Source organism: Lithobates pipiens, unplaced genomic scaffold (genome assembly GCF_037356315.1).
Source record: "Lithobates pipiens isolate NorthernLeopardFrog02 unplaced genomic scaffold, aLitPip1_a1.2 Scaffold_24, whole genome shotgun sequence".
Taxonomy (NCBI): Eukaryota; Metazoa; Chordata; class Amphibia; order Anura; family Ranidae; genus Lithobates; species Lithobates pipiens.
The window spans coordinates 1493811-1512754 of NW_027507786.1; the positions used below are offsets into that span (position 1 = coordinate 1493811).

At 45.3% G+C, this 18944-nt stretch overlaps 2 protein-coding genes across 5 annotated transcripts in view; one reads left to right on the forward strand and one right to left on the reverse strand.

Annotated features, from left to right (window-relative positions):
• Positions 1–18944, forward strand: part of OSBPL5 (oxysterol binding protein like 5) — a 217283-nt gene that overhangs the window by 12454 nt on the left and 185885 nt on the right. For 2 of the 4 annotated variants that reach the window (XM_077453487.1, XM_077453488.1), the window contains exon 1: positions 4485–4735. The exons of 1 other annotated variant lie outside the window; for it this stretch is intronic. In XM_077453487.1, the coding sequence (XP_077309613.1) occupies positions 4631–4735 (105 nt within the window). In that variant the 5' untranslated portion in view covers positions 4485–4630. Of the gene's footprint in view, positions 1–4484; positions 4736–9011; positions 9530–18944 lie in introns of those variants that run through there. One more of the 4 variants, XM_077453490.1, reaches the window with a different exon arrangement.
• On the reverse strand, positions 5980–6858 carry LOC143929540 (uncharacterized). The gene has a single exon (XM_077453422.1). The coding sequence runs from the start codon at positions 6856–6858 to the stop codon at positions 5980–5982; it is 879 nt and encodes a 292-aa protein (XP_077309548.1).

Sequence of the window (18944 nt, forward strand, 5' to 3'; positions counted from 1 at the left end):
CTTAATAGTACAATCCTCTCCAAGTCAGACTGATCCCCAGTATAATCCTTCCCCCTCAGGTCAATTTGTCCCCAGTATAATCTCCCCCAGGTCAGTCTGTCCTCCAGTATAACCCCCCCCAGGTCATTTTGTCCCCCAGTACAATTGCCCCCAGGTCATTCAGACTGACATAGAGGGATTGTAAGGGAAGACAGACTGAACCCCAGTACGATCCGCACAATAGTATAATCCCCTTCAGGTCAGTCTGATCCCCGGTATATTCCTTCCCCCTCAGGTCAATTTGTCCCCCAAGATTATCTTCCCTAGGTCAGTCTGCCCCCTTTACAATCTCCCCTAGGTTATTCTGTCTACCAGTATTATCCCCCCCCCCCCCCTTCCAAAGTACAATCTGTCCCCCAGTATAATCCCTTCCAGGTTAGCCTGATCCCCAGTATAATCCTTCCTCCCCAGGTCAATTTGTCCCCCAGTATAATCTTCCCCAGGTCAGTCTGTCCTCCAGTATAACCCCCTCAGGTCAATTTGTCCCCCAGTATAATCTCCCCCCAGTCAGTTTTTTCCCAGTACAATTGCCCCCAGGTAATTCAGAATGACATAGGGGGATTGTACGGGATGACAGACTGACCCCCAGTACGAACCCCACAATAGTATAATCCCCTTCAGGTCAGTCTGATCCTCGGTATAATCCTTCCCCCTAAGGTCAGTTTGTCCCCCAGTACAACCTCCCCCCGCCCAGGTCAGTTTGTCCGCCCAGCAAAATTGCCCCCAGGACATTCAGACCGACATAGGGGGATTTAACTGAACAACAGACTGATCCCCCTCAATAGTTGATTTTTTAGGACCCCCGCACTAGTTTATTAAATCTCTGCTATCACTACAAATACAATAAATCCATTATTAGCACACATAAACATAACGTACCTTAGAAAATTCCTAGTAAGGTGCGTTAACATGGGGTGAACTGAAGTGTATGCCCATGTGAGGGCTGTGTTTACACGTATGGGATGTGCAGGTGTTAGGTGCATCCCTGTGCAGGCAGTCCCATTCATCGACGGCTGCATGGACACAGCTGTTGCTCCCAATCTTACATCAGTATGAGTGGGGATGCACAGCCCTCAAATACAAAATAGCGGCTGTATTTGTGCAGACGCAGCTTCCAAACTGACATCTATGGGACTGCCTGCACGGGATGTTTGGAACACCTGTGCATCCCCATGCAGGTAAACACAACCTTGCACGGGCGTACTTTCTAGCATGCCCCGTGAGACCCCTGATGACACTTTTTTGAGACAAAGGGACTGAGGACATAGAGTCCTTATTCCTCTTTCCTCCAGACTCAGCTGCACTGCAGATGAATGAATAGAAGTCTCTCTACAGAGAATTTCTATTCAGGAGAAGAGAGGAGGAGAAGCCGGCAGCTGCAGGGGAGCCACAGGGGATCAGTGCTGCGGGGAGGGCACATACTGTAAGAGCGGAAGGGAGGCATTTTGGAGCACAGGTGGAATGTGTGCAATGTGTGTTAGAGCACAGTGGGTCATACTTCCCTCAAGGCCCGTGTCAGACGCATAGCCAGAACAATCAGGGCCCCGATGCACGATAGGCCCCCCGACCAGAGCTCAGGGCCCTTCCCACTAATCCCAAGGCCCTTTACAGAGTTTCCCCTTTACATCAGAGCTCCCAGTGTTCCCAGAGACCCCTATACATCAGAGCTCCTCTTTATAGTACATCAGAGCCTGCAGGATTCCCCTTTACAGTGGGTAGGTACCCTGATGTAAAGGGGAACTCTGCAAACCCAAATGTAAAGGGGAACTGTGCAAACTCAAATGTAAAGGGGAACCCTGTGGACCGTGATATAAAGGGAAATGATGTGGACCCTGATGTAAAGGGGAACTCTGCAGACCCAAATGTAAAGGGGAACTCTGCGGACCCTGATGTAAAGGGGAACCCTGCGGACCGTGATATAAAGGGAAATGCTGTGGACCCTGATGTAAAGGGGAACTCTGCAGACCCAAATGTAAAGGGGAACTCTGCAAACCTAAATGTAAAGGGGAACCCTGTGGACCAGAATGTAAAGGAAAATGCTGCAGACACTGATGTAAAGGGGAACTCTGCAGACCCAAATGTAAAGGGGAACCCTGTGGACCTGGATGTAAAGGGAAATGTTGCGGACCACGGTGTAAAGGAGAATTTGGCATTCTGCTGGTTAGGTGAATTTGAAAGTAAATGCAAGGGCGGGGGGGGGGGGGGGGGCTGGGGACCCCCATAGTGGCGAACCAAGGGCCCATTTGCAAGCGTGACATTTGTGACTCTGGCAGTTTCGCACACATTACACTCATAGAAGATCCGTCACTGGGGGAACTGTGATTGGATCTCTAAAGTGGGGGGGGGGGAACTCAATTTAATTGGACTGTCTTTGCTTTGTTCCACTAAAAAACATTTCTGTGGCTCTGAATCATATCATGCTGGTTACCAAAACCTCCAAGTAAAACATATTTATTAATTCAAATTTTATTTCTAAATTTATAAAATATACAATGTGGCCTTCGTACTGTGAAGTTTGGAGACCCGTGTTTTAGAACTCATACACTGGAGCACTTTGCAGGCGCTACAGTGCTAAAAGTAGCGCCTGCAAAGCGCTCTGAAAGAGCCGCTGCTGTGTCTCCAATGTGAAAGCCCCCGAGGGCTTTCACACTGGAGCGGTGCGTTGGCGGGACGGTAAAAAAAGTCCTGCTAGCAGCATCATTGGGCGGTGAAGGAGCGGTGTATACACCACTCCTTCATCGTTCCTGCCCATTGAAATCAATGGGGCAGCGTGGCTATACCGCCGGCATAGCGCTGCTGTAGCAGCGCTTTGCGGTGGTTTTAACCCTTTCTCAGCCACTAACGGAGGGTAAAAGCGCCCCGCTTGCAGCTGAATTGGTGGTAAAGCGCTGCTAAAAATAGCTGCGTTTTACCGCCAGTGCACCCACCTCCCCAGCGTGAAAGGGGCCTTAGAGAAAATCTGTCCCCTGCAGTGGATTTGTACTGTGGGGTGGATTTACTGAAGGCAAATAGATTGTGTACTTTGCAAGTGCAGTTGCTCCAGAGCTTAGTATATAAGGTAATGCCCGGTACACACGATGAGATTATCGGACAAATGATTTTTCTTTTTTTGCATGCTAATCTCTCTAAAATTCCCATACGACAGAATAAAAATTCGGAAGTGATGTCACGTGTTTATTGTATTTTCGATTGATAGTTGTATTGATTAAATGAAAATCTGGCATCGTCCGAAAAAAATGATCGTGCATGTCCGATAGAATAATATCGGATGAACTGTCATGATCAGCTCTCGATAGCTCTGTACTAACGTTCCGGTTATCATACGATCGCTTCGAAAGCTTTATTTTTCGTACGATTATCTAAACGTGTGTACGGGGCTTAAGGCTTGACTTTGCAAAGAATGTATATAAAAATATGTGGAAAAAAAAGCGCGCTGTCTTATACAAATAGTGATATGCTGCCAGCACATCAGATAATCTGTAGATTAGTGAACAATTAAAGTAATATAATAGTAATATAGTGCAGCGCTGATGAAAAATGAAATAAACAATGAGATTATTTCCAATAAAAATCGATACAATATATAAACGTGCAGATAAATACACAATAAAATTAAGATTGCCCAACAATAATGAAAAATGTAAGCGCATATAAAGTGCATATAATCCATATAATATGGAAAAGAATAATGTGACTGTGAATCTGGGTGAAATGGGACGAAACGTCGGGACGCCGGGGCGGGCTCTGCTGATGCCACTGCATTACTTGGTTTTATCCATATGCTTTTAATGTCTTCTCAAATGTGAGTGACCATTTTATAATTTTTTTCAATAAATGTTTTACATTTAAAACAGAATCACACTATGTGACCCCATTTTTCTCCTTTTGACTTTGCAAAGAATACGCAATCACGTGCAAGGAAAATGACAAAAAACAGTATTTTTTTGCTTGCACATGATTGGATGATGAAAATTAGCAGAGCTTCTGCACATTTACTAAGCTCTGGAGGAACTGCTCTTGAAGTGTCTACTCAACCCCTTTGCTTTGGTCTGAATGCACCATAAATACAGCATGAAGTATTGGTGGAAAATCGATCTGTACGCCGCAGATCTCCAGTATCTACTCCTACAATGAGCGCCGTTTATGACACCCAGAGCCAGGAGGGGAAAGCGACCAATCAAATCCTTTGTTCCAGTGCAGGTTATGGAATGCCGCTAAAATATGGAAACATTCCGTGAAAGTCTTCTGCCTCCATTCCCCCCGGATCGCCTCCCTTGTTTTGATGCATCTATATAGTTGCAAGGTTTGTTTTCTCCGGTCTATTTTCCTCGCTCGCAGTCGTTGTTTTGTTTAATGCGTTCACCGGGGAATTGGGGGGGGGGGGGGGGGGGCGGGGAGAGGAGAGCGGTGGAAATTTGAGATTACATGTGAATTATTACACTCACTGATGAAATCTTTGCTGCGTCTTACATAGTCATAAACGATTTGGCAGCGGAGGATCCGTGTGTCCTCCTGGTATTGGGCGCCGAGAAGAATGAGGCCCATCACAGGACAGGTGGACATCCTTAAAGGGTGACTCCACCCAGAACTGATGTATCAGTTTTGCATTGTTGCCGGTAAGAATAATCACACGCTGGCTTCTTCGGATCAGGATTTGGGAGCTGGTACTACTCATGCTGCTTTTTGGCGACACAAGGTAAGTACCAACTTTTTAGGGGCCTACCTTGCTGACTAATATATCCCACCCCAGATCCAAGCATCACAAGCAGTGGCGGCTGGTGCTCCAATTTTTTTTCTTCTGCCCCGGTCCGTCAAACCCCCCATCGCTCGGTCGATCGGCAAACGAACCCCCTCCATCGCTCACCTGTCCGCCCACCAGTCCCACAATTACCCCATTCAGGCAAACAAACCCCCCATTGCTCGCCGTCCGCCCACCAGTCCCACAATTACCCCATTCAGGCAAACAAACCCCCCATTGCTTGCCCGTCCACCCACCAGTCCCGCAATTACCCCATTCAGGCAAACAAACCCCCCCATCGCTCGCCCGTCCACCCACCAGTCCGGCAATTACCCCATTCAGGCTTCAGGGTTCAGGGCACCTTTGGCAGCTTCCTCCTGTGTCTCCTCCTCGGCGGCTTCGCCCTGCATCTCCTCCTCGGCGGCTTCCCCGTTTGTCTCCTCCTCCGCGACTTCCCCCTGCGTCTCATGCTCTGTGGCTCCTCCCTGCGTCTCCTCCTTGGTGGCCTCCCCCTGCGTTTCCTCCTCTGTGACTTCCCTCTCCTCCTCTGTGGCTCCCCCCTGCGTCTCCTCCTTGGGGGCTCTCCCCTGCGTCTCCTCCTTGGGGGCTTCCCCCTGCGTTTCCTCCTCTGCAGCTTCCTCCTGTGTTTCCTCCTCTGTGGCTTCCCTCTGCATCTCCTCCTTGGCGGCTTCCCCCTGCGTTTCCTCCTCTGCGGCTTCCTCTTGCGTCTCTTCCTTGGCGGCTTCCCCCTGCGTTTCCTCCTCGGTGGCTTCCGCCTGTGCCTCCTCCTCGGCGGCTTCCCCCTGCATCTCCTCCTCGGCGGCTTCCCCCTGCGTCTCCTCCTTGGCTGCTTACCCCTGCGTTTCCCCCTCTGAGGCTTCCCCCTGCGTCTCCTCCTTGGCGACTTCCCCCTGCGTCTCATCCTCTGTGGCTCCCCCCTGCGTCTCCTCCTTGGTGTCTTTCCCCTGCGTTTCCTCTTCTGTGGCTTCCCTCTCCTCCTCTGTGGCTCCCCCCTGCGTCTCCTCCTTGGGGGCTCTCTCCTGCATTTCCTCCTCTGCGGCTTCCCCCTGCGTCTCCTCCTTGGCGACTTCCCCCTGCATCTCATCCTCTGTGGCTCCCCCCTGCGTCTCCTCCTTGGTGTCTTCCCCCTGCGTTTCCTCCTCTGTGGCTTCCCTCTCCTCCTCTGTGGCTCCCCCCTGCATCTACTCCTTGGGGGCTTCCCCCTGCGTTGCCTCCTCTGCGGCTTTCCCCTGCGTCTCCTCCTCTGCGGCTTCCCCCTTTGTTTCCTCCTCCGTGGCTTCCCTCTGCATCTCCTCCTTGGTGGCTTCCCCCTGCGTTTCCTCCTCTGTGGCTTCCCCCTGCGTCTCCTCCTCAGCTACTTCCCCCTGCGTCTCTTCCTCTGTGGCCCCCCCCTTGTGCCTCCTCCTTGGCAGCTTCCCCCTGCGTTTCCTCCTCGTGGCTTTCCCCTGTGCCTCCTCCTTGGCGGCTTCCCCCTGCATCTCCTCCTTGGCTGCTTCCCCCTGCGTCTCCTCCTCTGTGGCTTCCCCCTGTGTCTCCTCCTTGGCGGCTTCCCCCTGCGTCTCCTCCTCTGCGGCTTCCCCCTTTGTTTCCTCCTCCGTGGCTTCCCTCTGCATCTCCTCCTTGGTGGCTTCCCCCTGCGTTTCCTCCTCTGTGGCTTCCCCCTGCGTCTCCTCCTCAGCTACTTCCCCCTGCGTCTCTTCCTCTGTGGCCCCCCCTTGTGCCTCCTCCTTGGTAGCTTCCCCCTGCGTTTCCTCCTCGTGGCTTTCCCCTGTGCCTCCTCCTTGGCGGCTTCCCCCTGCATCTCCTCCTTGGCTGCTTCCCCCTGCATCTCCTCCTCTGTGGCTTCCCCCTGTGTCTCCGCCTTGGCGGCTTCCCCCTGTGTCTCCTCCTCTGCGGCTTCCCCCTGTGTTTTCTCCTTTGTGGCTTCCCTCTGCATCTCCTCCTTGGCGGCTTCCCCCTGCGTCAACCACACCAGTCACCACCGGTCCTCGCGATGTGCGCCCCCACGGGTGCCCGAGAACGGTCCACCTAGAATGAGAGCCGCGCCGCCCAGCTGTCATTTGGGCAGGAAGAGGTTAATCAATGAGGTGAAGCTTCACTTTGCAAAGAATACCCAATATCGTGCAAGGAAAATTATATATAGAAAAAACTGAATTATTGCTTGCACATGATTGGACAATGGAAGTTAGTAGAGCTTCTCCTCATTTAGGGCTACTTCACACCACACAAATGTCCTCCAGATCTATTCCAGGTGCATTTCTGCATGTGCGTTTTTGATGCATTCCAGATACTTTTTTTCCTCCTTTTTTTTTCTTCCTCTTCCTGTTTTTTTTTTTTACTGTACTGGGGTCCCGTGCGTTTTGATGCTTTCTGATGCATCCCGGCAGGGCCGTCTTTAAGGCAGGGCAAAAGGGGCAGCTGCCCTGGGCCCTGTCATTGTTGTGGGGCCCAAAGCAGCTGCCTCATACTTGCCAACTATCCCAGTGTAAATTCCCTTGTCCCTTGAAGTTTTAGTCCTGTACTGTGTCCTGATATCTCAGTGTGAAGTGATGGTACTAATGCTGCCCAGCTCTGCCCTAAGCAGCCATTAAGCAGTAACGATATGCTGTAACCGCAATTGCTGCCTGATCTGATACAGTAAACTGATTTTAAGTCTAGCTGATATTTATTGTATGTCTCAGAGCAGGTGGAGAGCAAAATTGCATGGGGGGGGGGGGGGGGGGCCAAGAAATTTTTTGCCAAGGGTCCAATCAATATTAAAGACGGCCCTGCATCCCGGTGCATTTTTTATGTGTTTTATCATACTCCAGTACAGTTCTGTGCAAAAAAAAAATGCGGCACGTTCTACTTTTTTTTTCTGTAACCGGAACACACTGGAACTGCACTCCCAGTGTGAACTATGCCATCCATGTAACCTACTTTCTATGCATTTTGGATGCAGGAAAAACAAAAGCACTGGAACGCATGTAGTGTAAACTAGCTCTTAGGCCCCTTTCACACTGATGCGCTTTTGCTGCGCTAAAATATACCTTTCCAGCGTGAAAAAAAAGTGCATGAAAATGATTCCTCTTTAAATCCTTATGTAACTGTTCACGTTGTTGCTCTGCGTTTGGAAAAGTCCTGCATGCTGCATCTTCAAAACCACACCAAAAATGCCCCTCCCATTGATTTCTATAGGAAACGCAGCAGAAACGTAAAAAAAAAAATGCATAAAAAAAGGCATCCGTAGTGCTTTATTTTGAGTCATATGTCCATAAGTTTCACAAGTGCATGCTGGGAGACGAGAATTCAGAAATGAACCAAAAACACATTGAAAATGCTTTAAAAATGCGATATGTGTTTTTTTTTTAAAAGTGCACCAGTGTCAAAGAGCTCTTGCTAAGTTAGGGGGGCAATTGCACTTGCAAAGGGTGGTTGATTTACCAAAGGCAAATAGACTGTGCACTTCGCACAGAGCGCGCTGACAGCGCAGGAGGACTAGCCACCATTATAATCTATGAAGCTCTTCACCTCATTGGGGGTGAATTTATTAAAGGCAAATAGGGGTTGATTTACTAAAGGTAAATAGACTGTGCACTTTGCAAAATGCAGGTGCACTCTGCAAGTTGCAGTTGCCCCAGAGCTTAGTAAATGAGCAGAAGCTCCGCTGACTTCTATCATCCAATCACGTGCAAGCAAAAATGTTTTATATATATATATATATATATATATATATATATATATATATATATATATATATATATAAATTTATTATATATATTTAGTACATATATATATATATATATACTTTTTGCTAAATATATATATATATATAATAATATATATAATTATAATATATAATATAATAATATATATAATTAAATTATATATATATATATATATATATATATATATATATATATATATATATATATATATATATATATATATATAATTTATTTATTATATATATTTAGTATATATATATACTTTTTGCTAAATATAAATATATATATATATATATATATATATATATATATATATATATATATATATATATAATTTTATTATTTATTTTTCTTGCATGTAATTGGTTACACTTTGCAAAGTGAAGCTTTACCTCCTTTACTAATCTCTGGAGCAACTGCAACTTGCAGAGTCCACCTGCATTTTGCAAAGTGCACAGTCTATTTGCCTTTAGTAAATCAACCCCTATTTGCCTTTAATAAATTCACCCCAATGAGGTGAAGAGCTTCATAGATTATAATGGTGGCTAGTCCTCCTGCGCTGTCAGCGCGCTCTGATCCTGCGTTGTAGCGCACATAGAACGTTCGATGTGATCGGGGCCTTGGATTGAACCTGGAGGGGGCAGTGAGAAGCAGCGCAGTGAAAGTGAATAGCATCCTCTCCTCCTCATCCCCTCTGCTGACATCACAGCAGAGCCTCCGCCGCCGTCTTCTCTCTCTGCTGCCTCTCCCTGCAGTCTGTGTGTTGCTCAGTCCTCACAGCCTGCAGCATCCTCTGTTCCTGGGGACACAGGCAGAGCACAGGGACACCGGGGCTGAGAGCTCCCAGCCTCCTCCGTCTGCAATCCTCTGGGAGAACACACCTGCTACACCGGATTTGGCAGCAGAGCGATCGATGCTTTTGCCATGAAGTTTCAGTGCTGGGGACGCAGCAGCAGACAGGGCATCTTTAGGGCAGAGCCCCGTCGCCCCTACATGTCGCCGTACCCTGTCCACAGCTGAGACGGTAAGCGGCATTGTTCTTCTGGGTTTATTCCGTGTCAGCCTGACAACGATCGTATATGGCATTCCTGGGCGCTCTTATGAATCAGCAATGCTGAGGATGTTCAGGATTGCAGGGCAGAGGCTATAGAACTGTGAGGATGGAGCTGATATATATATATATATAGAGAGAGAGAGAGATGGTACAGGAGAGAGGGTGAGAGAGGGAAAATAGAAAAGAGAGAGATGGATAGAGATAGGGAGAATAAAAAAACGGAAAGGATAAAGAAAGAGAGAATTAAATAGAGAGAAGGAGAGAACATAGAAAAAAAGAGAGGGGGAGAATAAAAAAAGAGAGGGGGGGGGGGGAGGAGATGGATAGAGATAGGGAGAATAAAAAATGGAAAGGATAAAGAAAGAGAGAATTAAATAGAGAGAAGGAGAGAACATAGAAAAAAAGAGAGGGGGGAGAATAAAAAAAGAGAGGGGGGGGGGGGAGGAGATGGATAGAGATAAGGAGAATAAAAAATGGAAAGGAGAAAGAAAAAGATAATTAAATAGAGAGAGAGAGAGAGAAAGAGAATAAAAAAGAGAGAGAAAGAAGGAGAGAACGATAGACTAAAAGAGAGAGAGAGAGAGGGAGGAATAAAAAAAAGAGGGGGGGGGGAGATGGATAGAGATAGGGAGAATAAAAAAATTGAAAGGAGAAAGAAAAAGATAATTAAATAAAGAGAGAGAGAAAGAGAATAAAAAAGAGAGAGAAAGAAGGAGAGAACGATAGACTAAAAGAGAGAGAGAGAGGGGAGGAATAAAAAAAAGAGGGGGGGGGGAAGGAGATGGATAGAGATAGGGAGAATAAAAAAATGGAAAGGAGAGAGAAAGAGAGAATTAAATAGAGAGGGACAAAGGAGAGAGGGAGTGAGAGAGAGAATAAAAAGAGAGGAAAAAAAAGAGAAAGAGGCAAGGAACGATAGACTAAAAGAATGAGAGAGGAGAATAAAAAAGAAAGAATGAGAGAGAAAGATGAGGAAATGGAAAGAGATAGGAAGAATAAAAAATTGGAAAGGAGAGAGAAAGTGAGTATTAAATAGAGAGGGACAAAGGAGAGAGAGAGAGATAGTAAAAAAGAGAGAGAGAAAGAGAGAAGAAAAAAGAGAAAGAGGGAAGGAACGATAGACTAAAAGAATGAGAGAAGGAGAATAAAAAAGAGAGAATGAGAGAGAGAGAGGAGGAAATGGAAAGAGATAGGAAGAATAAAAAAATGGAAAGGAGTGAGAAAGAGGGTATTAAATACTGTGGGACAAAGAAGAGAGATAGAGAGAGATAGTAAAAACGAGAGAGAGAAAGAGATAAGAACAAAGAGGGAAGGAAAGATAGACGAAAAGAATGAGAGAAGGAGAATAAAAAAGAGAATGAGAGAGAGAGAAAGAGAGGAGGAAATGGAAAGAGATAGGAAGAATAAAAAATTGGAAAGGAGAGAGAAAGAGGGTATTGAATAGAGAGAGAGGGAGAGAGAAAGAGGGAATGTGAAAAAGAGAGAGAGAGAAAGAAAGGCAGAATAAAAAAAAAAGAGAGAGCGTAAGAAGGAGAAAATTATAGAATAAGAGAGAATAAAAAAGAGAGCGAAAGATAGAACAACAAGAGATTTAAAGAGGGGATAAAAAGAGAGAATCAGAGAGAGACGGAGAAAATAAAAGAGAGAGAGTGAATGTAACGCAAAGCAAGGCATATTATATTATGTGTTTGTAAGTTAAAAAATACACTAATTAAAATCAGAAGGAGAAAGGAGAGAAAGATAAAATAAAGAAGAAAGAGAGAGCAAGAGAAAGAATGAGAGAAAGATAGAATAAAAAAGAGAGAGGATGAGATAGATGATAGATAGATAGATAGATAGATAGATAGATAGATAGATAGATAGATAGATAGATAGATAGATAGATAGATAGATAGATAGACAGAGAAAGAGAGAGAGAGAGAGAGACACAAGGAGAGAGAAAATAACAAAAAGGGTGAGAAAGAGACAGTAAAGAGACAGAAATAAAGAGGGGATAAATAAAAGAGAGAATGAGAGAGAGAAAATAAAAAAAGAAAGAGAATGCAACACAAGGCATATGATACATGTGTTTGCAAGTTTAAAAAAATGCATTAATTTAAGAAAAGGGAGAAAGAAGACAAGAAAAAGAGAGAAAGAAAAAAGGAGAGAAAGATAGAATAAAAAAGAGAAAGAATAAAAGAGAGCGAAAGAGCGAGAATGAGATAGATAGAGAGATAGAGAATTAAAAAGAGAGAGGATGAGATTGATAGAGAGATAGATGGATAGAGAGAATTAAAGTGTGAGAGAGAATAAGAGAGATAGAGATAAGGAGACAAATTTAAAAAGAAAGAAAATAAAAGAGACAGAGAAAATGAGAGAGAATAAAAAAGTGAGAGCGAAGGAACGAGAGAGAGAAGTAGAGAATAAAAGAAGAGAGTAAAAAAGCGGGGGCGAATGAGAGTGATTTAGAGCAAGAGAGAGAAAGAAATATAGAAATACATAAATAAAGACATTGAGAGAGAGAGACTCAGAGGAATGAGAGAGAAAACGAGAGAGAGAGAGAGAGAGAGAGAGAGAGAGAGAGATGAGAGAAGAAGAAATATTCTGAGATTTAGGATTTTGGAATGCTGAGATGTATTATTCTATGGGGGTGGATTTACTAAAACTAGAGAGTGCAAAATCTGGTGCAGCTGTACATGGGAGCCAATCAGCTTGCAGGTTTTATTGTAAAAGCTTAATTGAACACATTGAAGTTAGAAGCTGATTGGCTACCATATACAGCTGCACCCGATTTTGCACTCTTTAGTTTTAGTTGTGTATTCTGTGCCCGGTAGGGATCTGTCATTGTATATCGGATCCCTCCTGAATGTATGAATAGGGAATATGACAAGTGAGAGTCGGTATTTTTGCTAGTAGGAGGTTTTGTTAGATGAAAAAAACTTTCCTTCTTCAGGAATAATGACATAATTAGCAGCTATGGGCACAACGATTCTAAAACTCTATGGGGCTGGGGCTCCATACACAATGAAAGTCTGATTGTATGATTGCATAACTAGAAATCTCTCCATGACCAGTCCTGGTATCTTCCACGATCGTCCATGTTGGCTCCCTCTCTCCCAACCACTACACAGCAGCCATGCCTGATAATGGATCTTCCCGGTCTGTGTGATTGGTCCATATCTCTGCTATAGTGTTACGGGTCTGGTAGAACATCCATAAGACAGAACAATACTTTGTGGGTGAGATTCCAATGCACAATGAACAATCTGCATGTAGCCCCACCTCCCTGGCATTCACAAAGCATTAGTGGCCATTGCCGACGATATGAACGCCGTATCATTTTTTATTGAATTGGATAAAGTCCAATCAAACTTTTCGTTTAAATCACCTACATACGTTCCTGGTGCATCAAGACAAAAGATGTGCAAAGTCTTATACCCTGTACACACGGTCGCAAATTCCGTCGGAAAAGGTCCGATCGGATTATATTATCGGAAAATCCGACCGTGTGTGGGCTCTATCGGAACTTTTTCCGTTGGAAATTCGGACAGAAAAGATTTGAGAGCAGGATCTCAAATTTTCCGACAAAAAAATCCGAACGTTTATAGAGAATTCCAATCGGACAGAGTGCCACGCATGCTCAGATCAAATTACAAGACCAAAGCTATTGGCTACTAGCCTCAACGTAGTCCCCGCCGCAATGAACGAACGTCATCGATCGGATTTTCCGACAACTTTGTCCGACCGTCCGTGTGTATGCAACACCAGTTTAGGACAAAATCCGTCGGAAAAAATCCAACGGATTTTGTGGTTGGAATGTCTGACCGTGTGTACAGGGCATAACAGTTCATTTTCTTTAGAAAGCAACCACAGCCAGAGTAAAAAAAAAAAAAGCCTGTCCTCTGCCAGCATGCTGCAGAGAAGGACCCTTGTGTGGAAGCAGCAGTCTCTCTGAATAGGTCCGTTACCCTCCCCCCTCCCCACACACATACACTGAATGAGATGCTCGCTGTACAGCAAAGAAAGAATGAAGGTGAGGAGTCCGAGATGTCGGCTCCCGATCCTCTATCCTGTTTTTACTAAATACATTCCGGGGCTATCAAAACAAAAGAAGCGCAAAATCTTTTTTTTTTTTTTTTTTTTTTAGAAAGCAGCCTCAGAGTAAAAAAGCCTGTGCCCTGCCAGCAGCTGCAGAGAAGGACCCATACTTTATGTGGAAGCAGCGGTCTCTCTGCAGAAGTCCAACACACCCTCCCCCACTCAGTCAGAGTTCTCCAATAAGCAAAGGTTATTAGACATGTGCAGAGTGAAAACATTTGTTTTGTTTCAGATTGACTTGTTATGTTACTAATTTAGTTGCATTTGTAACGCAATTCGTTTAGTTTCGTCTGTTCATTTTTGACTGGATTCAAATTTTTCGATTGGATTCAAAGTATTCAAATTAAATTTGAAGTATTGACAAAGGAGCAAACTGGCATGTTACGAAACGCGTTACCCCAAGCGTGTTACCCCCCCCTTTCAAAAAGACGGCTATATTATATTACATTATATTTATATATATATTATATAAATCTATTTTATTTTTTAATATTCTATTCAATTTTTCCTATTCTATTCTTTTATTTTCTACCCTTCTCTATTCATTTCTATTCTATCCTTTTCTATTCTGTTCTATTGTATTATTTTCTATTCTATTATTTTGTTTTCTAGTCTATACTTTTATTTTCTGTTCTATTCTATTCTATTCTGTTTTATTCTTTCCTCTTCTTTTCCAATTTCAAATTTCGGGAGACGATTATATTCTAATGCGCACAGTCTTTGAAGGAAATCAGTAATAGTTAGTAATACGTTTACATTTCAAATTTTATTTTGAGTTTGATTTTGTTTTCAAATTTATGCAAAAAAAAAAAAAGGAGAAAGGCTGGCGCCATGGAAGTCGGCTAAAACATAGTTTTATTATTGCATGTAAACAACAGTCAAAAAGAAATCCAATGCGTTTCGGCCGTCAGGCGGCCATGATTAACCACTTCAGCCCCGGAAGAATTTACCCACTTCCTGACCAGAGCACATTTTGCGATTGGGCACTGCGTCGCTTTAACTGACAATTGCGCGGTCGTGCCACGTGGCTCCCAAACAAAATTGACGTTCTTTTTTCCCCACAAATAGAGCTTTCTTTTGGTGGTATTTGATCACCTCTGCGGTTTTTATTTTCTGCGCTATAAACAAAAAAAGAGCGACAATTAAAAAAAAAAACGCATTATTTTTTACTTTTTGCTGTAATAAATATCTCCTAAAAATATATAAAAACATTTTTTTTCCTCAGTTTAGGCCGATACGTATTCTTCTACATATTTTTGGTAAAAAAAAAATCACAATAAGCGATTATTGATTAGTTTGCACAAAAGTTATAGCGTTTACAAAATGGAGGATAGTTTTATGGCATTTTTATTATTTTTTTTTTAAATGGCGTCGATGAGAGATTTTTATTGTGACTGCAACATTATGGCGGACACGTCGGACATTTTTGACACATTTGTGGGACCATTGTCATTTATACAGCAATCAGTGCTATACAAATGCACTGATTCCTGTGTAAATGACACTGGCAGTGAAGGGGTTAACCACTAGGGGGCAGTGTAGGGGTTAAGTGTGTCCTAGGGGCGTGTTGCTAACTGTGGGGGGCGTGGCTGTATTTTACACATCAGTGATCTCTGCTCCAATCACAGGGAGCAGAGATCAGTGACACTGTCACTAGGCAGAACGGGGGAGATGCTTGTTTACTTTAGCATCTCTCCGTTCTTCCTCCCCGTGAGGCGATCGTGACCAGACTCACGGAGCTTCCCGTGGGAGAGCGCCCCCCGCCGCCTCATAAAGGGCAAAGTACAGGTATGTGATTTTGCCTGTACGTGCCCTTCTGTCGACGTATATCGGCGTGAGGCGGTCGGGAAGCAGTTAAGGCCTGACGGCTGAAACGCGTTGGCTTTTTTTTTTTTGACTGTTGTTTACATGCAATAATAAAACTACGTCTTAGCCGACTTCCATGGCGCCAGCCTTTCTGCTTTTTTTTTTTGCATAGACTATATGGAGGTTTACAGAGACTTCACAGGCTGAATGCTGTGTTCTTGAGGCTCACCGGGCATTGCACGGGTGGTAGTAGTTCGGATGCACCTGTTCTTGTTTTCAAATTTGTTTCAAATTAGATTTAGATAATTCGATATTTCTGACAAAATATTGTTTCTTTATTTAATATTTGTTTAACCTCTTGAGATCCGCGCTATAGCCGGATGATGGCTACAGCGCGGACCTTCTTTGCCGGGACTACGTCTATTGAGGGGCGCGCGCGGCGCATTCTGTGATCGGCGAGTCAATGAGACTCGCCTGATCACCGACCCGAGCAAGGGGTCGATCCCGACCCCTTACCACGTGATCAGCTGTCAGCCAATGACAGCTGATCATGTGACAAAACAAAGCCGGTAATCGCCTATTTTTCCTCCTCGCGCTGAGAGCGCGAGGAGAGAAGAAAAAACACAGACATCAGTCCCGATCACGGCCAGTGTATCAGTGCCCACCTGCCCCCTGCCAGTAACCCCCAGAGAATTAAAAAAGTGCCACCCAGCAGTGCCACCCATCAGTGCCCATAGTGCCACCCAGCAGTGCCACCCATCAGTGCCCATAATGCCACCCAGCAGTGCCATACATCAGTGCCCACAGTGCCCTACATCAGTGCCCACAGTGCCATACATCAGTACCCACAGTGCCACCTATCAGTGCCCACAGTGCCACCTATCAGTGCCCACAATCTGCCTCAACAACATTGCTGCACCTCAGTGCCACATATCCGTGCCCATCAGTGTCATCTACCAGTGCCCATCAGTGCCCCCCATCATGCCCAGCAGTGCCACCTATCAGAGCCACCTATCAGTGCCACCTCTCAGTGCCCATCAGTCCCTTCTATCAGTGGTACCTATCAGTGCCCCTTAGTGCCACCCATGCGTGCCACCCATCCGTGCCACCTATCAGTGCCCATCAGTGCAGCCTTATCTGTGCCTATCGGTGCCACCTTTTCTGTGCCTATTAGTGTCGCCTTAACTGTGCCTATCAGTGCCCACCAGTGCCGCCTATCAGTGCCCACCAGTGCCGCCCATCAGTGCCCACCAGTGTCGCCCATCAGTGCCCACCAGTGCCACCTCATCAGCGTATTTCAATGAAGGAGAAAAATGACCTGTTTGCTAAATTTTATAACAAACTATTAAACATGATTATTTTATTTTTTTTGCATCTTTTTTTGTTTGTTTAGCAAAAAATAAAACTCCGAGCTGTAATTAAATACCACCAAAAGAAAGCTCTATTTGTGGGAAAAAAATGATAAAAATTTCATTTGGGTACAGTGTTGTATGCCCGCGCAATTGTCATTCAAAGTGCATCAGCGCTGAAAGCTGAAAATTGGTCTGGGCATGAGAGGGGTTTAAGTGCCCAGTAAGCAAGTGGTTAAATTCATTGCTATTGTAATTCGGAAATTCAAATACATCCGAATCTCCGAATAGTGAAAAACGCATCCGAATTTCGATTCGGAATGAAACAAACCACACATGTCTAAAGATCATAACGTTTGCTGAGTGGGGAACCTCTGCAGAGAGGCCGCTGCTTCTACTCAGAAAGCAAGGATCAAGCTGGCAGGGGACAGGCTTTTCTACCCCAGATGTGGCGACTTTCTGGAGAAAACAAACTGTAAGACTTTTGCAGAGCTTTTGTTTTGATGCCTCTGGAATGTGTTTAGCTGATTTAAACTGGAAGTTTGTGAGAGCTTTAATGGCAGGCGAGATTTCAGAGAGGTCGCAGTGTGGTACGGACCGGCGTTCGCCTCTTTTCTGTCCTCGGTGTAGCTGATAATCTGCCGGCGGTTTTGTGGTTTCCTTACAGTGTAAATTCCGGAACGGAGCGATGCGACTTGTTACAATAAACAGGGATAAGGAGGATTTGGCTGCCGGGATTTGTTATTGTTCCTTTCACACTGCGGGAACCGGATACATTCCCGGGGAGGACCGGGACACCGGCCTGCCTAAAGATCCATGCAAAGAGCTGTGTTTTGGTTCTGTGCTATTTTTGAGGTTTTATTTATTTTTGGACAATAGCGCAGTTTTATATGTTTTTTGTTTACATCCACCTGCCTGGTCAGCCTCCTATCTGTCCTCACATTGGAGGCCACTTAACCTTTTCACGCCCGCGCTACAGCTGAAAAACGGCTACAGCGAGGGCCCAAATTGCTGGAAAGGGGCGTCCATGTACGTCCTCCTGTGCACGCGCTCTGTGATTAGCGATCCAATGACAGCTGATCACGTGATGCAAACACAAGCCGGTAGTCAGCTTTTTTTTTCCTGCCGCTGAATGCATGAGGAGAAAAAAAAAATAAGTTGATTAGCGTCTTGTGTAAACAGGACATCGGTCCCATACACAGAGAGCAACTGCTACTGACTAGTGCCCAACAGTGCCACCTACCAGTTCATATCGGTACTGCTAAGCAGTGCCCACCAGTGCCACCTATCAGGGTCCATCAGTGCCACCTATCATTGCCCACCAGTGCTGCCAATTAGTGTCCATCAGTGCCTCATCATCAGTGCCACCTATCGGTGCTGCCTATTAGTGTCACCCACCAGTGCCACCTATCAGCGCCTTCAGTGCCACATATCAGTGCCACCTCTCAGTGCCCATCAGTGCTGCCAATCAGGGTCCATCAGTGCCTTATCATCAATGCCACCTATAAGCTATGAGTAAGCACTATCTTTAGTGTGAAACGCGTCAGTTTCTTTGTATCGCTTTGCTGTGGTCTGTATTTTTGTGATCCTGATTTTTTTTTATAAAAGGCTAAATTGTTTTTTCAGAGTGCAGCTGTCCAGAACTTTTTCCTCATCTTTGCTATCAGTGCTGCCTATCAGTGTCACCCACCAGTGTCTCATCATCAGTGCCACCCATCAGTGCTGTCTATCAGTGTTACCCACCATTGCCCATCAGTGCCACCTATCAGTGCCCATCCGTGCCACCCATCAATGCTGTCTATCAGTGCTGCCTATCAGTGCCCATCAGTACCACCTATCAGTGCTGTCTATCAGTGTCACCCACCAGTGCCCATCAGTGCTACCTATCAGTGCTTATCCATGCCACCCATCAATGCCGTCTATCAGTGCCACCTATCAGCGCCCTTCAGTGTCGTATATCAGTGCTCATCAGTGCTACCTATCAGTGCCCATCCGTACCACCCATCAATGCTGTCTATCAGTGCCGCCTATCAGCGCTCTTCAGTGCCGTATATCAGTGCCCATCAGTGACACCTATCAGTGCCCATCAGGGACTTATGATCAGTGCCACCTATCAGTGTCACCCACCAGTGCCACCTCTCAGTGCCCATCAG

Coding starts and splice junctions, on each gene's coding strand:
- LOC143929540 (XM_077453422.1), bottom strand. CDS start 6,858: ATGACAGCTGGGCGGCGCGGCTCTCATTCTAGGTGGACCGTTCTCGGG.